General features: G+C 42.8%; 1 protein-coding gene across 1 annotated transcript; it reads left to right on the top strand.

The window, feature by feature from the left end:
• The first annotated feature begins 1,524 nt into the window (after positions 1-1,524).
• AQP11 (aquaporin 11) lies at positions 1,525-19,248 on the top strand. Its single transcript, XM_054437837.2, has 3 exons — positions 1,525-2,584; positions 15,279-15,395; positions 18,898-19,248. The coding sequence occupies exons 1-3, from the start codon at positions 1,966-1,968 to the stop codon at positions 18,975-18,977; spliced, it is 816 nt and encodes a 271-aa protein (XP_054293812.2). The 5' UTR covers positions 1,525-1,965; the 3' UTR covers positions 18,978-19,248.
• The last annotated feature ends 1,813 nt before the right edge of the window (positions 19,249-21,061 follow it).

A 21,061-nucleotide genomic window follows, 5' to 3' on the forward strand; every position in this document is an offset into this window, starting at 1 on the left:
ACTGGAGTGCAGTGGCGCTGTCTTGGCTCACTGCAACCTCCACCTCCTAGGTTCAAGGGATTCTCTTGCCTCAGCCTCCCGAGTAGCTGGGACTACAGGTACGCACCACCATGCCCAGCTAATTTTTGTATCTCTAGTAGAGACGGGGTTTCACTATGTTGGCCAGGCTGGTCTTGAACTCCTGACCTCGTTATCCGCACGCTTCGGCCTCCCAAAGTGCTGCACCCACAATGGGCCACCCCAGGGAACTAGCTGTTGGGACCGGGATGCAGTGGCAAGAGCCGTGCACTCTGGCTGCTGAAACCTGCTGTTTCCACTGTAAGCTACCACTTAGTGAATATTTTCTACGTATTGGGAACTGTACTAAGTGGCTTTCATGTTTTGTTTTTTGTTTGACTGGTTTTTTGTTGTTGTTGTTGTTGTTGAGACAGAGTTTCGCTCTTGTTGCCCAGACTGGAGTGCAATGGCGCGATCTAGGCTCACCGCAACCTCTGCCTCCCGGGTTCAAGCGATTCTCCTGCCTCATCCTCCCGAGTAGCTGGGATGACAGGCATGCGCCACCATGCCCGGCTAATTTTGTATTTTTAGTAGAGACGGGGTTTCTCATGTTGGTCAGGCTAGTCTCGAACTCCCGACCTCAGGTGATCCGCCCGCCTCGGCCTCCCAAAGTGCTGGGATTACAGGCGTGAGCCACCGGGCCCAGCCGCGCCCAGTTTTTGTTGTTGTTTTTGTTTCTAAAAACAGCGTCTCACTCTGTGGCCCAGGCAGGGGTGCAGTGGCACGATCTCAGCTCACTGCAGCCTGGAACTCCCGGGGTCAAGCGGTCTTCCCGCCTCTGCCTCTCTGTGCTGGGACCACAGGCGCGGGCCACCTCACGCAGCCGTATTCCTGCTTTCAAAGCAGATGGAGGAGGTGCGCCAGGACCCCCAGTTCTTGGAAACAGATCTCTCCAGTTACCTGTTGTTTCCTCTTCACGTAGGAAGAGTGCATGTAACGGTAAGACACAACTGTTTCATATTATACGTAAAGCGTTCATGCCAAAGGTGACAGACAGTCACATGCTAAAACTAGGCTACACTTTGAAGAATCACCGCTCAAGTTCTGGAAAAAAGAGGTGACCGTTTAACAACACTGTGAAGGTAATCGATGCCACTGAAATATACACTTAAATTGATTAAAGTGGCGAATTTTATCTGGCATATATTACCACCATTTTTAGAAATGTTTTTTGGCAGGTGAAGAAAACCAAGGCTCCAGGAGGCCCTGCGCACCGGTCTACGCCCACTAACTCACCCGCCCCCTGCGCCGCGTCTCCCCTCTCAATTTCAGTCGCTCCATTGATAAAAACGAGGTGGCTATGTGAGATGGCCTTTAGCGGTCTTTCCAGCCCCACGGTTTTACAGTGTGCAGCGGGGAAAGAAAAACTCCAAGGTCCTTGCTTCAAAGCAACCGTCGGAGCCCCGCCGTGCCGCTCCTCTCCGCCCAGGGTCCGGATGCCGCCGCCGGCAGGGGCGCAAGGGCCGCAGCACGCGTGCGCAGTGGGCACCAAGAGCGCTGCGTCGACCAAGCCGCGCCCGGCCCTCCGCCACCGCGCCGGCCTACAAGGCCCTAAGGAAGGCGGCGGATGGCGAGTGCGCGGCGGCTCGGCTAACCGTTGGCCCCTCGGCCGGCGCCCTAGCCGACCTCCCGTCGCCGCCCCGCACCTCCCTGCGCCGCCCCGCGCCTCCCCGCCTCCCCGCCTCCCCGGCTCTTTTTCCAACACCCCAGCGCCGAGCCGGGGGAGGAGGGGAGGACTACCTAAGTGTGTCGCTCGGGAGCCTCCCGCTCGTCCCGCCCGGGAGCCTCCCGCTCGTCCCGCCCCGAGGGGCGTGAGGAGGGGAGGGGCTGCGGACTTCGGACTCGGGCCTGGAGACCGCCTCCTACCCAGAGCCGGAGCCCGCAACCCGCTCAGGCGGCGACGGAGCCATGTCGCCGCTGCTGGGGCTCCGGCCCGAGCTGCAGGACACCTGCACCTCGCTGGGACTGATGCTGTCGGTGGTGCTGCTCATGGGGCTGGCCCGCGTGGTCGCCCGGCAGCAGCTGCACAGACCGGTGGCCCACGCCTTCGTCCTGGAGTTTCTAGCCACCTTCCAGCTCTGCTGCTGCACCCACGAGCTGCAACTGCTGAGCGAACAGCACCCCGCGCACCCCACCTGGACGCTGACGTTCGTCTACTTCTTCTCGCTTGTGCATGGCCTGACTCTGGTGGGCACGTCCAGCAACCCGTGCGGCGTGATGATGCAGATGATGCTGGGGGGCATGTCCCCCGAGACGGGTGCGGTGAGGCTATTGGCTCAGCTGGTTAGTGCCCTGTGCAGCAGGTACTGCACAAGCGCCTTGTGGAGCTTGGGTCTCACCCAGTATCACGTCAGCGAGAGGAGCTTCGCTTGCAAGAATCCCATCCAAGTCGACTTGCTCAAAGCGGTCATCACAGAGGCCGTCTGCTCCTTTCTCTTCCACAGCGCTCTGCTGCACTTCCAGGAAGTCCGAACCAAGCTTCGTATCCACCTGCTGGCTGCACTCATCACCTTTTTGGTCTATGCAGGTTTGTCATTCTCACCAAATACTTGGCACTTCCAGAGCCTCTATGACATGAGGCTGTAAGTTCTTTACTAAAATACATTTGAAACCCTCTGTCCCGCTATGATGTAAAAGCTGGTATCCCCGTTATTCTAACCATTTTGCAGCCCGTTCTTAACCAGTAGGGCCGACACATAGAGCCTTCATGCAGTGCTTCTTTGAACACCCAGAGAACACCTCTGTGCTGAAACTGAGATATTGTGAGATGTTGCCAAGGGTTCAGATATCCTACAAAGGGATTGTTTTAATGGTAGAAAGGAAAGATAACTTATTAACTGCCTCTTTCTTCATGCCAAGGTGGTATAGATCGTTTTGGATACTCTTACTGAAAAATTATCCTGGCTTTACAAAGTTCCTTTCGATTTAAAGCACAAGGCACATGATTGGTTATTATAAGAGCGGAGGGTAGAAATTTTGTAGTTCCATTTTAGTCCTATAAATGACTTAAAGTCATTTCTTATTTCCTTAATAATTCATTTTGAGTTATACATGAACTTTTAAGTGACCTATTAAGAAAAATGTGTTTAAATGATAACTTGCTTCAAATTAAAGATGCTTTTTAAAATATAACTCTTGAGAAATCTGTTGATTTCTTTTAAACCATTTGTTTACTTTGACAGATCTCAGATGCAGTGGGCAATCTAGTCCTAAGTGGGAGGAGGAAATCCAAAACACAAGTATTTAATGATGAAATGTGTCATTTTAAATGATTACAACAGAATATCTTTATTGGGACTACATCTAAATTATAAAAGACTGTGGAGGCAGAAATAACAACAAAGGAAATTTGTGGTAATAGTTATCTTCTGCCCATTAAAAGTGAAACCATGACTAGAAGCAAACTTCAAGATAAGGACTCCTAAACATGTACTTGACCTTCTAGGGTAAAAATGAAAGACTTCAGCCGGGCGCGGTGGCTCACGCCTGTAATCCCAGCACTTTGGGAGACCGAGGTGGGTGGATCACCTGAGGTCAGGTGTTTGAGACCAGCCTCGCCAACATGGTGAAACCCCAGCTCTACTAAAAATACAAAAAAAAATATAGCCGGCGTGGTGGTGGGCACCTGTAATCTCAGCTACTCGGGAATCTGAGGCGGGAGAATTGCTGGAACCCGGGAGGCGGAGGTTACAGTAAGCCGAGATCGCGCCATTGTACTCCAGCCTGGGCGACAACAGTGAGACTCTGTCTCAAAAAAAGAAAGCAAGCAAGCCTTCCCAATCAATTTCCTCTTCTTTAGGTCTAGTACCACTTTTTAAGTAGACATAAATGGAAATAAGTGGTATAGGAGAGTGAAGGGGGCTGGGCACGGTGGCTCACACCTGTCATCCCAACACTTTGGGAGGCCAAGGCGGGTGGATCACTTGAGCCCAGGAGTTCGAGACTAGCCTGGGCAACATAGAGAAATCCCATCTCTACAAAAAATACAAAAATTAGCCGGGCGTGCTGGTGCACACTTGTAGTCCCAACTACTTGGGAGGCTAAGGTGGGAGGATCACCTAAGTCCAGGAGGTTGAGGCTGTGGTGAGCTGTGATAGTGCCACTGCATTCCACCCTGGGTTATAGAGACCCTGTCTGTCTCAAAAGAAAAAGAGAAAAAGAGTGACAGGTCAGGCATATTTGAGGGATTGGTGAGTAGTTGCTTATTTATTGAAGTTTTAGATTTTAGCTAAAGCAGAAACATCCCCTGTAAATGAACAGAATTGTCACTGCAAAAAGAGCTATGCCATGGTTTAGCTCTTTATTTCTACAATTAAAAGCAGTAAAAACTTAAAAAAGAATTTTAACATCAATAGAACATTAACTACAGTTGGATTTTTCAATACCTATGTTCCTCTTCCCTCTCTTGATTAGCCTGAAGTTGATATTCTGTCTACTTTTAATACATATTTATGATTCCATAGATAATACTGTATATATTAGCCATTCCCTATTTTATCAGTGACAAAAAATTTGAGAGAAGAGACACAGATAATACTTGGAGTTATAGATCCAGTCATAGATATAAGGAAAGTTATTAGAAGTAATCTATAAAATATCAACTTAACAGATCAAAAACACTGCCCTTTTTTTCTTGAAATGAGGGTACTAATTGATGGGGGAGAGGGAGAGTATAAAGGGATCACTAGAGCAGTGGTTCTCTCTGTATTAAAATCACCTGGGGAGCTCTTTAAGCATCCTTGTTCTGGGCCCACAGATTAAAATCCAATTGCTCTGGCAAGGGGCCTAGGCAGCAGTGTATTGTAAAGCTTCACAGGTGATCCCATTATGAAACCAAGGTAAAGAAGCACTGCTTTAGGAGTCTAGACCTGCACTGTGCAATTCAGTAGCCACTAGCTGCATGTGGCTGTTTACGCTTAAATTAATTGAAATTAGATTCAAAGTAGCCACATTTCAAGTGGTCAGTTGTCAAACTGTGCTGTAGCTAGTGGGTACAGGATTGGACAGTGCTAGAGTCTGTTTGCATGGGTAGAACAAAATAGACAATTGTTGATTACTACTAGTTACAGAAATTTATAATGCAGTATGATCTTCCCTTTGTTTGTTTTCTGCCAATATAAGGGAGATAAGAATATTCAATTGTCAGCTGTTATAGGCCAAGCATTTTGCAAGGAAATTTATGAGAGTTATCTTAATTAATTCTTACAACAACCCATCGGCCGGGCGCGGTGGCTCACACCTGTAATCCCAGCACTTTGAGAGGCCGAGGCGGGTGGATCACGAGGTCAGGGGATCGAGATCATCCTGGCTAACACGGTGAAACCCCATTTCTACTAAAAAATACAAAAAAATTAGCCGGGCGTGGTGGCGGGCGCCTGTAGTCCCAGCTACTCAGGAGGCTGAGGCAGGAGAATGGCACGAACCTGGGAGGCGGAGCTTGCAGTGAGCCGAGATCGAGTCATTGCACTCCAGCCTGGGAGACAGACCGGGAGAGCGAGACTCCGTCTCAAAAAAAAAAAAAAACAACAACAACAACCCATCGATGAATACATTCTTCCCATTTTAAGTAAAGTAAGTGAGGCCCAGAAAAGTGAAATGACTTACCTAAGCTTACATAACTAGACTGTGTTAGAACCATGGTTCCAACTGGCACTAAAGCTCATAACAGATTCATTATCAGCATTTCCACAGTGTGCTCCTCAAAAGTTAACAAAACTGTACACAATTGAATATATTCAGCCATAAAAAGGAATGAAGTTATGATGTATACTACAACATGAATGAACCTCAAAAACAATATGCTAAGCAAAATAAGCCAGTCACAAAAAGACAAATACTGTATGGCTCTACATATACAAAATATCTAGAATAGGCAACTTCATAAAGAATAGTGTTAACCACGGACTGTGGGGAGGAGGGAGGAATGGGGACTTATTGTTTAATGGGTACAAAGTTTCTGTTTATGTTATGAAAACCTTTGGAAATGGTGCTGCTGGTGAAACAGCATGATGAATGTAACACCAATGACATACACTTAAAAATGGCTAAAATGTCATACTTTATGGAATATATATATTTCACCACAATTTATACAATTTTTAATTTACAAAATGATGTTGTTGCCAAATGAATTTGGCAGACACTGGATTAAACAGGTTTTCTAATTTTAAGACTTCATAGAGCCTTTACTATGCTTCTAAGTATTGTGAAACTCCAAGAGGAGGATTTGGAGCACAGTTTTTCAAACTTACGAGATCTAAGTTTGTCTAGTTTGTCTAGGAGTGTGTAGCAGAAGAGAACATACTTTGGGAAATGCTGCACTAAGTCCCATCTCTCCCTTTTTTTTCTATGGCTGTAAGTCATAACTTTGGAACAGAGCTGTTAACAAATAGGACTGTCTTGGGACAGTTGGCTAAGTCAGGCATCATTACAAGTTATTATGATATATCTTTTTTAAGCTTCTAAGATACTACAAGTACAGATTTGACAAAGGTGCATATTGGGAGATTTATTTAATCACTTGCATTTTGAGGGCACTGAGAAGTCACCAATACAGTGTACATCAAAATAACTTATGTATTTTAGGATTACAGAACATAAGCGTCCAGCAACATAGCCACAGGCTCCTAGGATAGCCAGTGACCAAGTGTCTGTGTATTTATTGATTTAGCACCCGGAATTTTGATGGGCACATGGAGCCCCAGTTATGTCATTACCATTTATCGTGTATCAACTGGCTCTCCTAATAGTGTAAAAAAAAAAAAAGCTGTGTGATTTATTAACATATTAGAGCTATAAACTGTTAATCAGATTTCAAGCAAATCTTCCTTACTTTGGGTTCTGGAAGAATTTAGTTCAATGAACAGTTTGAGAGAGAGCTGCATTCATTTTTTATGCATAATTAGATATTGAAAAACACCTGGGCCGGGTATGGTGGCTCACGCCTGTAATCCCAGCACTTTGGGAGGCTAAAGTGGGTGCATCACCTGAGGTCAGGAGTTTGAGACCAGCCTGACCAACATGGAGAAACCCCACCTCTACTAAAAATACAAAATTAGCTGGGCATGCTTGCGCATGCCTGTAATCCCAGCTACTCAGGAGGCAGAGACAGGAGAATCGCTTGAACCTGGGAGGCGGAGGTTGCAGTGAGCTGAGGTCGCGCCATTGCACTCCAGCCTGGGCAACAAGAGCAAAACTCCATCTCAAAAAAAGAAAAACATCTGTTATTTTACACATGTCAGTTGTCTTTATTACCGCATACTGCTCATTTCTTTCATAGAATTTTAAATTATATTGTTTTCTAACACAATGCCTGTTTTCCTCTACCAGATAAGCTTTGAGTCTGTAGACCACATTTGTTTTATTTGTCATAACATATATCAAGATCTTAGCATAGGACCTGGTACAAAGTAAACAGTATTTTTAGAATAAGTGAATGAACTAGCAAATATTCTGTTTACTCTAAAAACTGTACAGGAAGAAATAATATGGCCGAGCAGGATGGCTCACGCCTATAATCCCAGCACTTTGGGAGGCAGAGGCAGGCGGATCACCTGAGGTCGGGAGTTCGAGACCAGCCTGACCAACATGGAGAAGCCCTGTCTCTACTAAAAATACAAAATTAGCTGGGCGTGGTGTGTGCACCTGTAATCCCAGCTACTTGGGAGGCTGAGGCAGGAGAATCGCTTGAACCCGGGAGGTGGAGGTGGGAGGATCCCCTGAGCCCTGGAGGCGGAGGTTGCTGTGAGCCAAGATCATGTCACTGCACTTCAGCCTGAGCAACAGAGCAAGACTCAGTGTCAAAAGAAAAAAAAAAGAGAGAAGGGAACATATGTTCTTTTTAAATAGGAGCTATTATCAATTTACAAATGAAAAACACCTTCAAAGGTCCAAAATTTATTTTGTTATGCCAGTATAATATAGTGGTTAAGGCCGGGTGTAGTGGTTCATGCCTATAATCCCAGCACTTTGGGAGATGGAGGCGGGCGGATCACCTGAGTTCAGGAGTTCAAGACCAGCCTGTTGATTCATAATCTGAATCAACATGACCACCCACAGCCTATTCATCAACCTCATTACTCTACTATTCTTTAACCAATTCAACGCCAACATGGTAAAGCCCCGTCTCTCCTAAAAATACAAAAATGAGCCTGGCATGGTGGTGGGCGCCTGTAATCCCAGCTACTTGGGAGGCTGAGGCAGTAGAATTGCTTGAACCTGGGAGGCGGAGGTTGCAGCGAGCTGATATCACACCAGTGCACTCCAGCCTGGGCAACAGAGCGAGACTATGTCTCAATTAAAAAATAAAAAATAAATAACTATATATATAATGGTTAAGGCCAGGTATGGTGGCTCATATCTGTAATCCCAGGACCGGCAGGTCAAGACAGGAGTACTGCATGAGGCCAGCAGTTTGAGACCAGTCTGGGCAACATAGCAAGACCCTGTCTCTACAAAAAAATTTTAAAATTAGCCAGGTATGGTGGTGCATGCCTGTAGTCTTAGCTACTTAAGAGGCTGAGACAGTAAGATTGCTTGAGCCCTGAAGTTTGAGGCTGTATTGGGCCATGATTCCATCACTGCATTCAAGCCTGGGTGAAAGAGTGAGATCTTGTTTCGATTACAAAAAAAAAAAAAAGACTGTGCCCTTAGGCTGAGTACTTATTTGGGCCTCACTTTCCTCATCTCTAAAATGAAGAATACTATTTCATAAGACTAGTATGAGGAATAATAATTCAAGTTTGTAGCATAGTACCTGCCATACACGAAGTGCTTGGGAAATTATTATTATTATTATTATTTCCCTCTATATTTCCAACAGGCTTCCAGTATAATTTGATCATTTTTGCATATAATTTGATCAGTTTTATTGCTCACAACTCCTTTTGGGATAAATTCAGGAAAATGTAAGTTGTAACTTTTATAACGAAATTTGTCCATTGCAAATAAGTAAAGATTTTGGTACAAATCCCTAGGTGTTCCCCGCAACATCTGAGAACAGTCTAATGTCATTCTTCCAGGTCTGTAAGAATAACAACTAATTTGAAAACAGGCCAGGCGCAGTGGCTCATGTCTGTAATCCCGGCACTTTGGGAGGCCGAGGTGGGCGGATCGCTTGAGGCCAGGAGTTCAAGACCAGCCTGGCCAAAATGGCGAAACCCAGTCTCTACTTAAAATACAAAAATTAGCTGGGCATGGTGGCTCGCACCTGTAATCTCAGCTACTCAGGAAGCTGAGGCATGAGAATTGCTTGAACCCGGGAGGTGGAGGTTGCAGTGAGCTGAGATTGCACCACTGCACTGCAGCCTGGGTGACAGAGTGAGAATCTCTCAAAAAAAGAAAACAAAACAGCTAGCTAGCTAGCTTAGTTAGTAACATTAGCATATCAACAGAATACAAACCAGAAATGAAAAGTGGAGTTTGGAGATGCAAACTTTGAAATTATTTGCCCAGTAATGTCCGGGAGTAGAGATTGAATTTGGGGAAAACAAGCAGGCTTGTCATTAGAGAGGTATTTTCTTTTTTTTTTTTCTTTTGAGATGGAGACTTGCTCTGTCACCCAGGCTGGAGTGCAGTGGCGCAATCTCGGCTCACTGCAACCTCCGCCCCCCAGGTTCAAGCGATTCTCCTGCCTCAGCCTCCCGAGTAGCTGGGATTACAGGCGCGCTGTAATTTTTGTACTTTTAGTAGAGATGGGGTTTCACCATCTTGGCCAGGCTGGTCTTGAACTCCTGACCTTGTGATCCACCCACCTCGGCCTCCCAAAGTGCTGGGATTACAGGCGTGAGCCACCACGTCCAGCCTAGAGAGGTATTTTTCAACTCCTGACAATGATATTTTATCAGAGCTCATCATGATATGATAACACTCCTTTTGCTTTGCTTACGTGCTCATTAAAATGGGTTCTCTGGAGAGGGAAGACAAATATTCCAGTTACTAGAAAGCTAGGTTCCACTCTAAATTAATAAATAGACCTTCCAGCTTCTACATGGGTGTTATGTGATTTTTAACTAGTATTCTTCTGTCACAGAGAATTTTATTCCCTTTGGGAATATTGAGAAACTTTAGTGCCTAAAATTGCCAGATTCAAGACTTAGCCTCTGGCCGTGGTAATTTCACCAAATCCATGCTGTCCTCTGACTCTTGGCAGTGGACTAGCTGGATCTCCCGGTTATACCTCTTCTTCAACATGCATGATTGTCATCTCCCCTTCAAATGTCGATAAATAGTAATTTGTTTTTTGAAGCCATCTTCTGATAGTTCCGTGCCTGATGATTCTTTAAAAAATAATTCATTTTTAATTACACAATACATGATATGTTCTCTATGTAAAAAATTCAAAGACTAAAGTGCCTTTTGACTGCCATCCTCCATACCTCCATGCCTGTTTCCTCTCCTTCCCTGTCTACTCTTCCTTCCACGGTAATCCTTGTCTCTGATGTTTGTGTTACAACCTTCCAAAATGGTTTTTTTTGTTGTTGTTTTTTGGGGTTTTTTTTGAGATGGAGTCTTGCTCTGTCGCCCAGGCTGGAGTGCAGTGGTGCAATCTCGGCTCACTGCAACCTCTGTCTCGCAGGTTCAAATGATTATCCTGCCTCAGCCTCCTGAGTAGCTGGGATTAAAGGCGTCTGCCACCACACCTGGCTTTTTTTTTTTTTTTTTTTTTGAGATGGAGTTTCACTCTTGTTGCCCAGCCTGGAGTGCAATGGCACGATCTAGGCTCACTGCAACCTCTGCCTCCCAGGTTCAAGTGATTCTCCTGTCTCAGCCTCCCGAGTAGCTGGGATTACAGGCATGCGCCACCACGCCTGGTTAATTTTGTATTTTTAGTAGAGACAGGGTTTCTCCATGTTGGTCAGGCTGGTCTTGAACTCCCAGCCTCAGGTGATGTGCCTGCCTCAGCCTCCCAAAGTGCTGGGATTATAGGCGTGAGCCACCATGCCTGGCCACACCTGGCTAATTTTTTTTTCTTTTTTTTTTTTGCCCCCGCAGTAGCTGGGATTACAGGCACCTGCCACCACTGCCGGCTAATTTTTTTTAAATTAATTAATTTTTTTTTTTAAATTATACTTTAAGATCTAGGGTACATGTGCACAACATGCAGGTTTGTTACACAGGTTATACATGTGCCATGTTGGTTTGCTGCACCCATTAACTCATGATTTACATTAGGTATTTCTCCTAATGCTATCCCTCCCCCTGCCCCCCACCCCATGACAGGCCCCACACCTGGCTACTTTTTGTATTTTTAGTAGTGGTTTCACCATGTTGCCCAGGCTGGTCTTGAACTCCTGATCTCAAATGATCCACCAGCCTCGGCCTCCCAAAGTGCTGGGATTATAGGCGTGAGCCACCATGCCCAGCCCCAAACTGTGTTTTTATTTTTATTTTTTTGAGACAGGGCTTCACTCTGTCACCCAGGCTGGAGCGCAGTGGTGCAATCAAAACCTCCGCCTCCCGGGCTCACAAGATCCTCCCACCTCAGCCTCCCGAGCAGCTGGGACCACAAGTACATGCCACCATACCCAGCCAATTTTTGTATTTTTTGTAGAGACGGGGGTTTTGCTATGTTGCCCAGGCTAGTCTTGAACTCCTGGACTCAACCAATCCACCCATCTCAGCCTCCCAAAGTGCTGGGATTACAGGCACGAGCCATCAAACCCAGGCCCAAACCCTTTTCATGTGCATTTATTATACATATAGATAAAACCCTACAGGAATGATATATTATTACTGTTATTTATTTATTTATTTATTTTGAGACTGAGACTTGCTCTGTTGCCCAGGCTGGAGTACAGTGGCGTGATCTTGGCTCACTGCAACCTCTGCCTCCTAGGTACAAGTAGTTCTCCTGCCTGAGCCTCCCGAGTAGCTGGGACTACAGGTGCACGCCACCATGCCCGGCTATTTTTTTTTTTTGTATTTTAGTAGAGATGGGGTTTTACCGTGTTGCCCAGGCTGGTTGCGAATTCCTGAGCTCAGGCAATACACCCACCTCGCCCTCCTAAAGTGCTGGGATTACAGGTGTGAGCCACTGCGCCCAGCCAGGAATGATATATTATTATATATATTATTGTATATGTGTATACTTGTGTTAACATTAAAAAGTATCATACCTTACTCAGCAGGCTTTACTCCTGATAGCCAAGAGCCAGAAACAACTATCTGGATGTCCTTCAAGGGGCAAGTAGTTAAACAAATAGTTGGGGTAGTTGTGGAATGCAGAGAAGTGTTTGGAGATATATATTGGAGATTCATATTTGAAATAATGAATATCTCATTATTTCAAAACACCGCATGATACTCCAAAGTAATAGTAAATTTGTTGAGGGCTATTTTCCTATGAATGGACATTTAGGTTTTTCCTAGTTCTTTGCTGCAATAAACAATCTTGTAGGGCCGGGTGCGGTGGCTCACACCTGTAATCCCAGCACTTTGGGAGGCCGAGGCAGGTGGATCACGAGGCCAGGAGATCGAGACCATCCTGACTAACATGTTGAAACCCTGTCTGTACTAAAAATACAAAAAATTAGCCGGGCGTGGTGGCGGGCGCCTGTAGTCCCAGCTACTCGGGAGGCTGAGGCAGGAGAATGGCGTGAACCCAGGAGGTGGAGCTTGCAGTGAGCCAAGATCACGCCACTGCACTCCAGCCTGGGTGATAGAGCGAGACTCCATCTCAAAAAAAAAAAATCTTGTATATGTCTTCTCATACACAAATACCAGTGTTTCTCTAGGACAGTAATTCTCAACTTAGGGACAGTTCTCCCCCCAGGGGACATTTTTGGTTGTTACAGTGTGGGGAGAGGGAATAAGCCACTGCCATCTGAGTAGAGGCCAGGGATGCTGCTAAACATACTACGGTGCATAGGACAGCTCACAACAAAGAATTATCCAGTAAGACATTAAAGCCAATGCCATGTTTTTAGCTTTTGTTAACACAGAACCCACACCTGACATGGATTTCTGTATCAGTTAACTATTGCTGTGTAACACACCATTCAAAACTTTTTTTTTTTTTTTTTTTTTTTTGAGACAGGATCTCACTCTGTCACCCAGGCTGGAGAGAGGTGGCACAATCCCGACTCAACTGCAGCCTCAACCTCTGCAGGCTCAGGTTATTCTCCTGCCTTAGCCTCCCAAGTAGCTGGGACCACAGGCATGTGGCACCACAACCAGCTAATTTTTGTATTTCTTATAGAAACGGGGTTTTGCTATGTTGCCTGAGCTCATTACAAACTCCTGGGCTCAAGTGATCCACCCGCTTCAGTCTTCCAAGGTGTTAGGATTACAGGCATGAGCCACCATGCCTGGCCCCAAAACTGAGAATAACTTATTTTTCATGATTCTGTGGGTTATAGATGGGCAGTTCCTCTGAGATCTCTCATATAGCTGCATTCAACTGACCAGTGGTGAGGCTGGAAAGCCCAAGGTAGCCTCAGTCATATGTCTGGCAGTTGTCAGCTGTCATCTAAGATGCCTCAGTTCTCTTCCATGTGGCCTTTCATCCTCCAGCAGCCTAGACCAGCAAACTTACATGGTCAGGGCATTCTTCCAAAAGAGCAAAAAGTGGAAGCTGCTGGGTTTATTGAGATGTGAACCTAGAATTCACACAGCATCACTCCTATTACATTCAGAATTCCCATAGCCCTACTCTGCTGCATTTTATCTATCAACACAAGTTGCAAAGCCAGCTCATTTTTAAGAGGGAAAGTAGACAACGTCTTGCTGGGAGAAGCAGCTACCACTAAGTCACACTGATCAGAACTGCTGTGTGAGGATGAGATTAGGAAGTGAAGTCGTTTGAGTTTTAGGATGGTATAAGACTGATCGGTGGTGTTCATCTTTGATCTAGTGGAAAATCTTCAGTATACCATGTCCTTGAATACTGAAGTAAACTAAGTGAGGGTAATGATTCAGTCCATTTTTATCAATACATGCCTAAAAGTCACAGGTCATTTATATTATCATAGGTCATATTACATTATATTGTAAATGTCTGTGTGAGTCTTTATCTTTCTGCCCATGGTATCTAGTACACAGGAACTCAATAAGTTTTTGTGTAATCAAACTGAAATGACTAGCTGCCAACCAGACAATTCTGTTCACCCTTAGCAGTTGCAAGTTTAACATTCCAGGATTTGACTGTTCAAGAATGATTCCAAAGGTCTATGATATCATTTATAATTGCTGAGTCATGAATATGAATCATGCTGTGAGGCTGGTACGCTAGAAAAAACTCTTAGCTATTGAGTGAGCTTAGTTCATTGCTCAATATCTTCATCTCAACACAGCTTCATTGTTCTCGGCCTATTCAAGTGTGAAATCTCAGTAGTGAAATCTTATGAAAGGGCCACTTAATTTCCATGAAAACAGGCTACAATGGTGCATGTCAATAATAAAACTTCTGAAGATCTCAGGATCTATCTCTGTGGCTGAGTAAAAGAGGCAGAGTTGTGTGCCTAAGCTTCCACTTGGAAAAACTGCTGAAAATGTCACTGTCTGGGGCATGCTCTTAGGCTGGACTTTGAAAAGCGAAGACACAGCTCTGTGGAGTACTGCTGGACAGGCATCCAGCCTCCTCTTCCGTTCCGTACTTGTGTGGCCAGACTATAGACTCCTAGCCCCATGTCAGAGAAATACCCTGAGTGCAGAGCTGGAACACAAATCCTAAAAAGTAGCCAACAGTTATAATTTGTGCTTATCTCTCATGACTACTCACAGTCCCTTCTTAAGGGCTCTGTTGACAAGTAAAAATGGAACCAATGATAAAGCTTTGGTCTATTGATCCATTTTACCTTTTCTTTTCAATACAAAGTTATGCTTGTACCCAAGAGGATCTTGGGTCATTGTATCTATTTAACTGTATTTTCATTTTACTTTTATTATTATTCATTCATTTAAATTGATGAATGTTCAGGGTAGCCAAATCTATTTTATAAAACTGTAGGAATAATAATAGAGCACATTAACTTTCAGTGTCCATTTTATAGTCTATAGGAAAAGCACTAGGTTCAAACTTTAATGTCCTCTGTCTTTTTTTATAATAACTGGTATATTATAATCTATGATTATAGTCTAAAATATGCCAGGTTATTCTGCAAAGGAAGATCACAGACTAAGAATACCTAAAATAAAAGTCACATTTAGTAACCATTTATTTCTAGTTACAAGAAAATGGAAGATAAATCATTTGGAATCACTCTGCTTAAAATCTGTTACAGGAGGAAGTCTAACAGGAGCTGTATTTAATCCAGCTTTGGCACTTTCGCTACATTTCATGTGTTTTGACGAAGCATTCCCTCAGTTTTTTATAGTATACTGGCTGGCTCCTTCTTTAGGTAAGCATATTTTTATTTAATATGTCTGAAAGATTAGGGTATTTTAAAATATATGTGTATATCATTGTAACATGTCAATTTCCAAAGCCACAGCAGGCACAAAACAGAAAATGAAAAAGGTAGCTAACATGCCTGGAATAATACTTTGTGTACTATCCTTTAAAACTGTTAAAGGTAGTCAGTTTCAGATATGCTATCACTTTAAGAAACCTTGAGATCTGAGCACCAAAAAAGCAGAGTGCTTACTTCCCTTCAAAAATAATCTTTTTTTTTTTTGCTAAAGAAATTTGTTTTTTCACATTTGTGAGCTCCAGATAAAGTATCATTTAGTTCATTTGACCATTTTGCAGAACAGCATCTCATGAAACAATGAATACCTGTATTAAATATAGTTTAAAAATTATCCACGTTACATTCCTGTTATTTTTATTGTTTTTGTTTTGTTTTTTTTCGAGACAGGGTCTCTCTTTGTCACCCAGGCTTGAGGGCAGTGGCATGATCATAGCCATAGCTCACTGTGCTTGAACTCCTGGGCACAAGCAATCCTCCTGCTTTAGCCTCCTGAGTAGCTGGGATGACAGGCATGTGCCACCACACCCGGCTAATTTTTGTATATTTTGTAGAGATGAGGTCTCGTTATGTTGCTCAGGCTACATTCCAGTTATTTCTATTTAGATCAGATATATAAACTCTTTATAAAGATGGGTCAAATAACACACAAAATTATACAATATACAAAAAATTATTATGCATTTCTTATGCATTACTTATATAAAGTTATCAGCATTTCTTGATTTTGTTTAGTCATCTGTTTTAAGCCTGATTATAACTCATAACTGGAAGTGAATATGAAGATGCTTGGCCCTCCATTAATTCACTCTTCTTTTTATCCAGTTAGCATATTGTTTCTTTTTAGTCATTTTCTTTAAAACACACACACACATACACAGAAGGTAACACAGAAGGGAAGTGCCATAACAGGTTTGAATAGTCAATCACACTTTACTCTTCCTGTTTACCTTCCATTCCTCTATCTCACATTAATGTTATTGTTATGCTCCATATCATATTGTTATGCCCAGTATTGTTATGCTATCAAATTGTTATGCTCAATAATATCTATAGGCCTAAACATGAAGAATATCAGAGAAAAACTGGTTTTAAATGCTAGTGATATAACTTTTGGTCAGTTCTACAGAGTGCTAGTATTTTCTGATAACTTCTTTAAAGAAAAATTTTCTCCATTTTTAGGCCAGGCGCAGTGGCTCACGCCTGTAATCCCAGCACTTTGGGAGGCCAAGGCGGGCGGATCATGAGGTCAGGAGATCGAGACCATCCTGGCTAACATGGTGAAACCCCGTCTCTACTAAAAATACAAAAAATTAGCTGGTCGTGGTGGTGGGCACCTGTAGTCCTAGCCACTTGGGAGGCTGAGGCAAGAGAATGGTGCCAACCTAGGAGGCGGAGCTTGCAGTGAGCTGAGATCGCGCCACTGCACTCCAGCCTGGGCGACAGAGCAAGACTCCATCTCAAAAAATTCGTTTTTAAATTTTAAAGTTAAAAAGGTCGCTAATGTAAAGAAGTTAAGAAGTTAACAAACAAGGTCACTAATTGGGCAGGCCTACAGGTAGTTTTTATATGAAAAAATTCCCCCAGTATGTCTGGAGACTAACATATATTAACATGATTTATTTGTTAGCATGCTCCAACTACAATTGTAACAGTAGGCTAAGGCAGAGGTCCCCAAACCCCAGGCTGCAGACCAGTACAGTTCGTGGCCTGTTAGTAACCAGGCCGCACAGCAGGAGGTGAGTGGCAGTCAAGCTTACAAAGCTCCGTCTCCTTTCAGATCAGTGGTGGCATTAGATTCTCATAGGAGCATGAACCTTACTGTGAACTCAGCATGTAAGCGATCTAGGTTACACGCTCCTTATGAGAATGTAACTAATGCCTGATGATCCAAGGTGGAATTCTCTAGTTTATACATTTCATACAGTGAAAAGTAGAAAATTCTATTTGCTTCTATGAAACTGCAATTCTATTTTTGGAAAAAGTTTTAAATGTAATGTCTTATTTTCTAGTTCTGACTTTATAAAAAATGACAAAAAAATTTGTGGGTCAGTTAACATAGAGGTTGTTTCTGATTTTTTTTTTTTTTTCATTTAAAGCCTTTGGTTGCAAACAGACTAATCTCTCACAAATATGTTAAGGTATCTAAGTGCTTGCCAAACCTTAAGGTTTTTTGTTGTTGCAAACAAGAGACATAATTTCAAATGTGCATGTGACAAAACTTGTTTTCAATCTGAATTTAAACTGATCTAGGGCTTTAAGCCTGAATACATTCAGATCAAGATGAAAAATTAACCACTGCACATTTACTTTTCAGGATAGTGACTTGAGCCCTTGGTTCACTCTCCTTAGTCCCTATTTCACATTGAAAAATTAACCAACAGCTACATGCCAGATTTCTCTGTTGTAATTCTCAGAAATGAAGATTACTAATATGTGAATTTTCAAAACATTTTGGGCCGGGTGCAGCAACTTACGCCTATAATCCTAGCACTTTGGGAGGCCAAGGCAGGTGGATCACGAGTTCGAGGCCAGACTGGCCAACATGGTGAAACCCCGTCTCTACTAAAAATAAAAAAATTAGCCAAGCATGGTGGTGGGCGCCTGTAATCCCATCTATTCAGGAGGCTGAGGCAGGAGAATTGCTTGAACCTGGGGGGCAGAGGTTGCAGTAAGCCAAGATCACACCACTTCACTCCAGCCTGGGCGAAAGAGCAAAACTCTGTCTCAAAAACAAACAAATAAACAACAATTTTGTATTATATTTCAGATTTAAACTTCCACCATCGACTGAAATTTTGTTTTAGATATTTTATTTGCTTGACACATCTCTAAAAGCAGTTAATGGTCAGTTAAATAAGGTTGAGATAAAAATGAAAACTGTTAATGGTTGAGATTAATGAAAAAAGAGAGACTGGAGAAAGTAACCTAACATTGTTTTTATTTGAGCATTCTAAGTGAAAACTCCGAGCGCTTTCAGTTGCTTCTCTAGGTATGTCCCTGGGGCATGGAGGGAAGGGAGAGTGTTACCATTTTAAAGAGGAGAAAATGAAGACCCAAGTCTAGGATTTCTCACTCAGCAAGTCAGTAACAGAGCCAGAACTAAAACTATACATCTTTGGACTTAGTTTATCCTTTGAATTCATTGTTTAGATCCTATTGGTTTTACCAAATGCATACTGTGTTTAAGGATTCACAGTTGAAGAAAAAATAATGAGAATAATAGATTTAAATCTGATATTAGATTTAAATCTGAGAATATTAGATTTAAATATCTAACATGTTTCACATAGAATTGATGTAGCCAATTCTTTAAGCATAGCTTTCCAAACATCTATGTATATAATCGTATGTAATTTTAAAATATACCTACCTAGTGATTATGAACTTCCTTAAAGATTGTTTTTTTATTTTACTGTATTTTGTCTTTCAGGTATATTGTTGATGATTTTGATGTTCAGCTTTTTCCTTCCATGGCTGCATAACAACCATACAATTAATAAAAAGGAATAACTGTTCCAAAGACTCAGACTAACATACAGGACAGTCCAGCTGGATGTGATAAAGATTTTATCACCTTATATGGAAAACACCGGCTGCACTGGATTCATCAGTGTTAACTTCCTTTGAGGAAGCTGCCTTACAGTTTTCATCACTGAGACTTAAAAAAAAATTACTGTGAAAATGAGGTATTCTGTACTTCTCAGTTAAGACTTGTTCTTTGAGTGATGTATTAAATGCTGCTAGAAAAGCCTCTTTACATTAAACATAAATCAATCTTAAATGATAATTGTTAACTTTGATGAAAAACGAGTACAGGATGAGAAGGGAAGTAAAGGTGATAGTAAGACCAAAGAATTTGTGTATCAAGTGTCACCCAAATGAACAGAATTTTTAACTATAAGTACAACCCATCAACTTATAGAACTGGGGAGAGGATACTTTCAGCCACCACCTCACATAATGATACCATCAAGCAGTGTCATCTTTCAACAGGAAAGGTGCTTTTAGAAGTAGAATATATATTCACTCACATGCAAGTGATTTCCTACATTTTAAGTACATTAAAATCTAATATCTAAAATATTTTCTCTAAATAGACAATCTCATTAGCTCCAGCCAAGTGGTTATTCTTTAATAGAATATATTAAAACAAAACACCCATACAAAGTCAGGACTTAAGCTTTTCACATTCTCCTTTGAACCAACAGCTAGCTACCTTATGAAGTAGGGAGGGCATGTATTTTTAATCTCCATTTTACAGATAAGGAAACTAAGCCTAGATGGGTTTGCTGCCCTGGCTTAGATCACATAGAGCCAAATACCATCTCTAGTCTTCAACTTCAATCCAAAAATTCTTCTTGGTCACGATTATGACTAAAGGGAAATCAAGGGTTCATAGAAACATTAAATACTTTATAATAACGTTAAAACTTGTTTAGAAATTAACTAGTATTTTTTGAGGTTTAAAGAACCTTCCAGTTTTACTATATTAGAAGGCTTCTTTTATTGTATGCGGTCTAATTTTTATTAAAAGTTCAGGCCATGAAAGGTTAAGTGTGTTTCCCTTCAAAGGAAATTCCATTATCAGAGTTAGAATTGAAAGTAAAGGCTGGGCACGGTAGCTCACGCCTGTAATCCCAACACTTTGAGAGGCCGAGACAGGTGGAGCATGAGGTCAAGAGATTGAGACCATCCTGGCCAAGATGGTGAAACCTCATCTCTACTAAAAATAAAAAATTAGCCAGGCATGGTGGCGTGCACCTGTAGTCACAGTTGCCAGGTAATTTAAGTGCTGCTTGGTGATCAGCTTGTAGACAGTCACTCTATTTATACCTGCAGACTGAACAGGTGCAGCCTTTTGCCAAGTCTACCCAACAAGGCAGCCAGCTTTGTATTTTAAAAAGCAGAGTTCAGCCAGGCACGGTGGCTCACACCTGTAATCCCAGCACTTTGGGAGGCTGAGGTGGGTGGATCACAAGGTCAGGGATTCGAGACCAGCCTGGCCAAGAAGGTGAAACCATGTCTCCACTAAAAGTACAAAAATTAGTCGGGCATGGTGGTGGGCGCCTGTAGTCCCAGCTACTCGGGAGGCTGAGGCAGGAGAATCGCTTGAACCCGGAAGGCGGAGGTTGCAGTGAGCCGAGATCACGCCGCTGCACTCCAGCCTGGGCAACAAGAGTGAAACTCCATCTTAAAAAAAAAAAAAAAGAGTTCACAAATGTGACTAAATGGCTAAATGCAGTCTCTGACATATTTTATTTGGCCTCACAGTATTTTTTTTGAAAAGTCGAAATTAAGTAAAATTCATAGTTCTAGCTGCTCTTAGAAAAACTCCAAAGACCTTGCAATACTAGGCCTGAATTCTGCCATACAACACAAAATAATGGTTGTTCCCTTTAAAATGGTCCCGTCTTGCAAACATGAAGCTAAGTTTCACTTACTGTTTCATGGCTGTTTTTCTTATAGGAATATGCCTTTTTACATCTCTAGCATGAGGACTTCTGTAGGTTAAGAAAAATTAGTATTAATTTGTGAAAATGCCTAGCCCTCTGAACTTCCCCTGTCAGACTTTGGAGTTTGTGTCTTCTGATGAC

This window comes from Pongo pygmaeus, chromosome 9, assembly GCF_028885625.2.
Source record: "Pongo pygmaeus isolate AG05252 chromosome 9, NHGRI_mPonPyg2-v2.0_pri, whole genome shotgun sequence".
Lineage (NCBI taxonomy): Eukaryota > Metazoa > Chordata > Mammalia > Primates > Hominidae > Pongo > Pongo pygmaeus.

What these genes read in the sequence shown, in the direction of transcription:
- AQP11 (XM_054437837.2), top strand. Translation starts at nt 1,966, where the DNA reads ATGTCGCCGCTGCTGGGGCTCCGGCCCGAGCTGCAGGACACCTGCACC. An exon ending in CACCTTTTTGGTCTATGCAG is followed by an intron (nt 2,585 to 15,278) that starts GTTTGTCATTCT and finishes AATCTGTTACAG; the next exon opens with GAGGAAGTCTAACAGGAGCT. An exon ending in CTGGCTGGCTCCTTCTTTAG is followed by an intron (nt 15,396 to 18,897) that starts GTAAGCATATTT and finishes TTTGTCTTTCAG; the next exon opens with GTATATTGTTGATGATTTTG.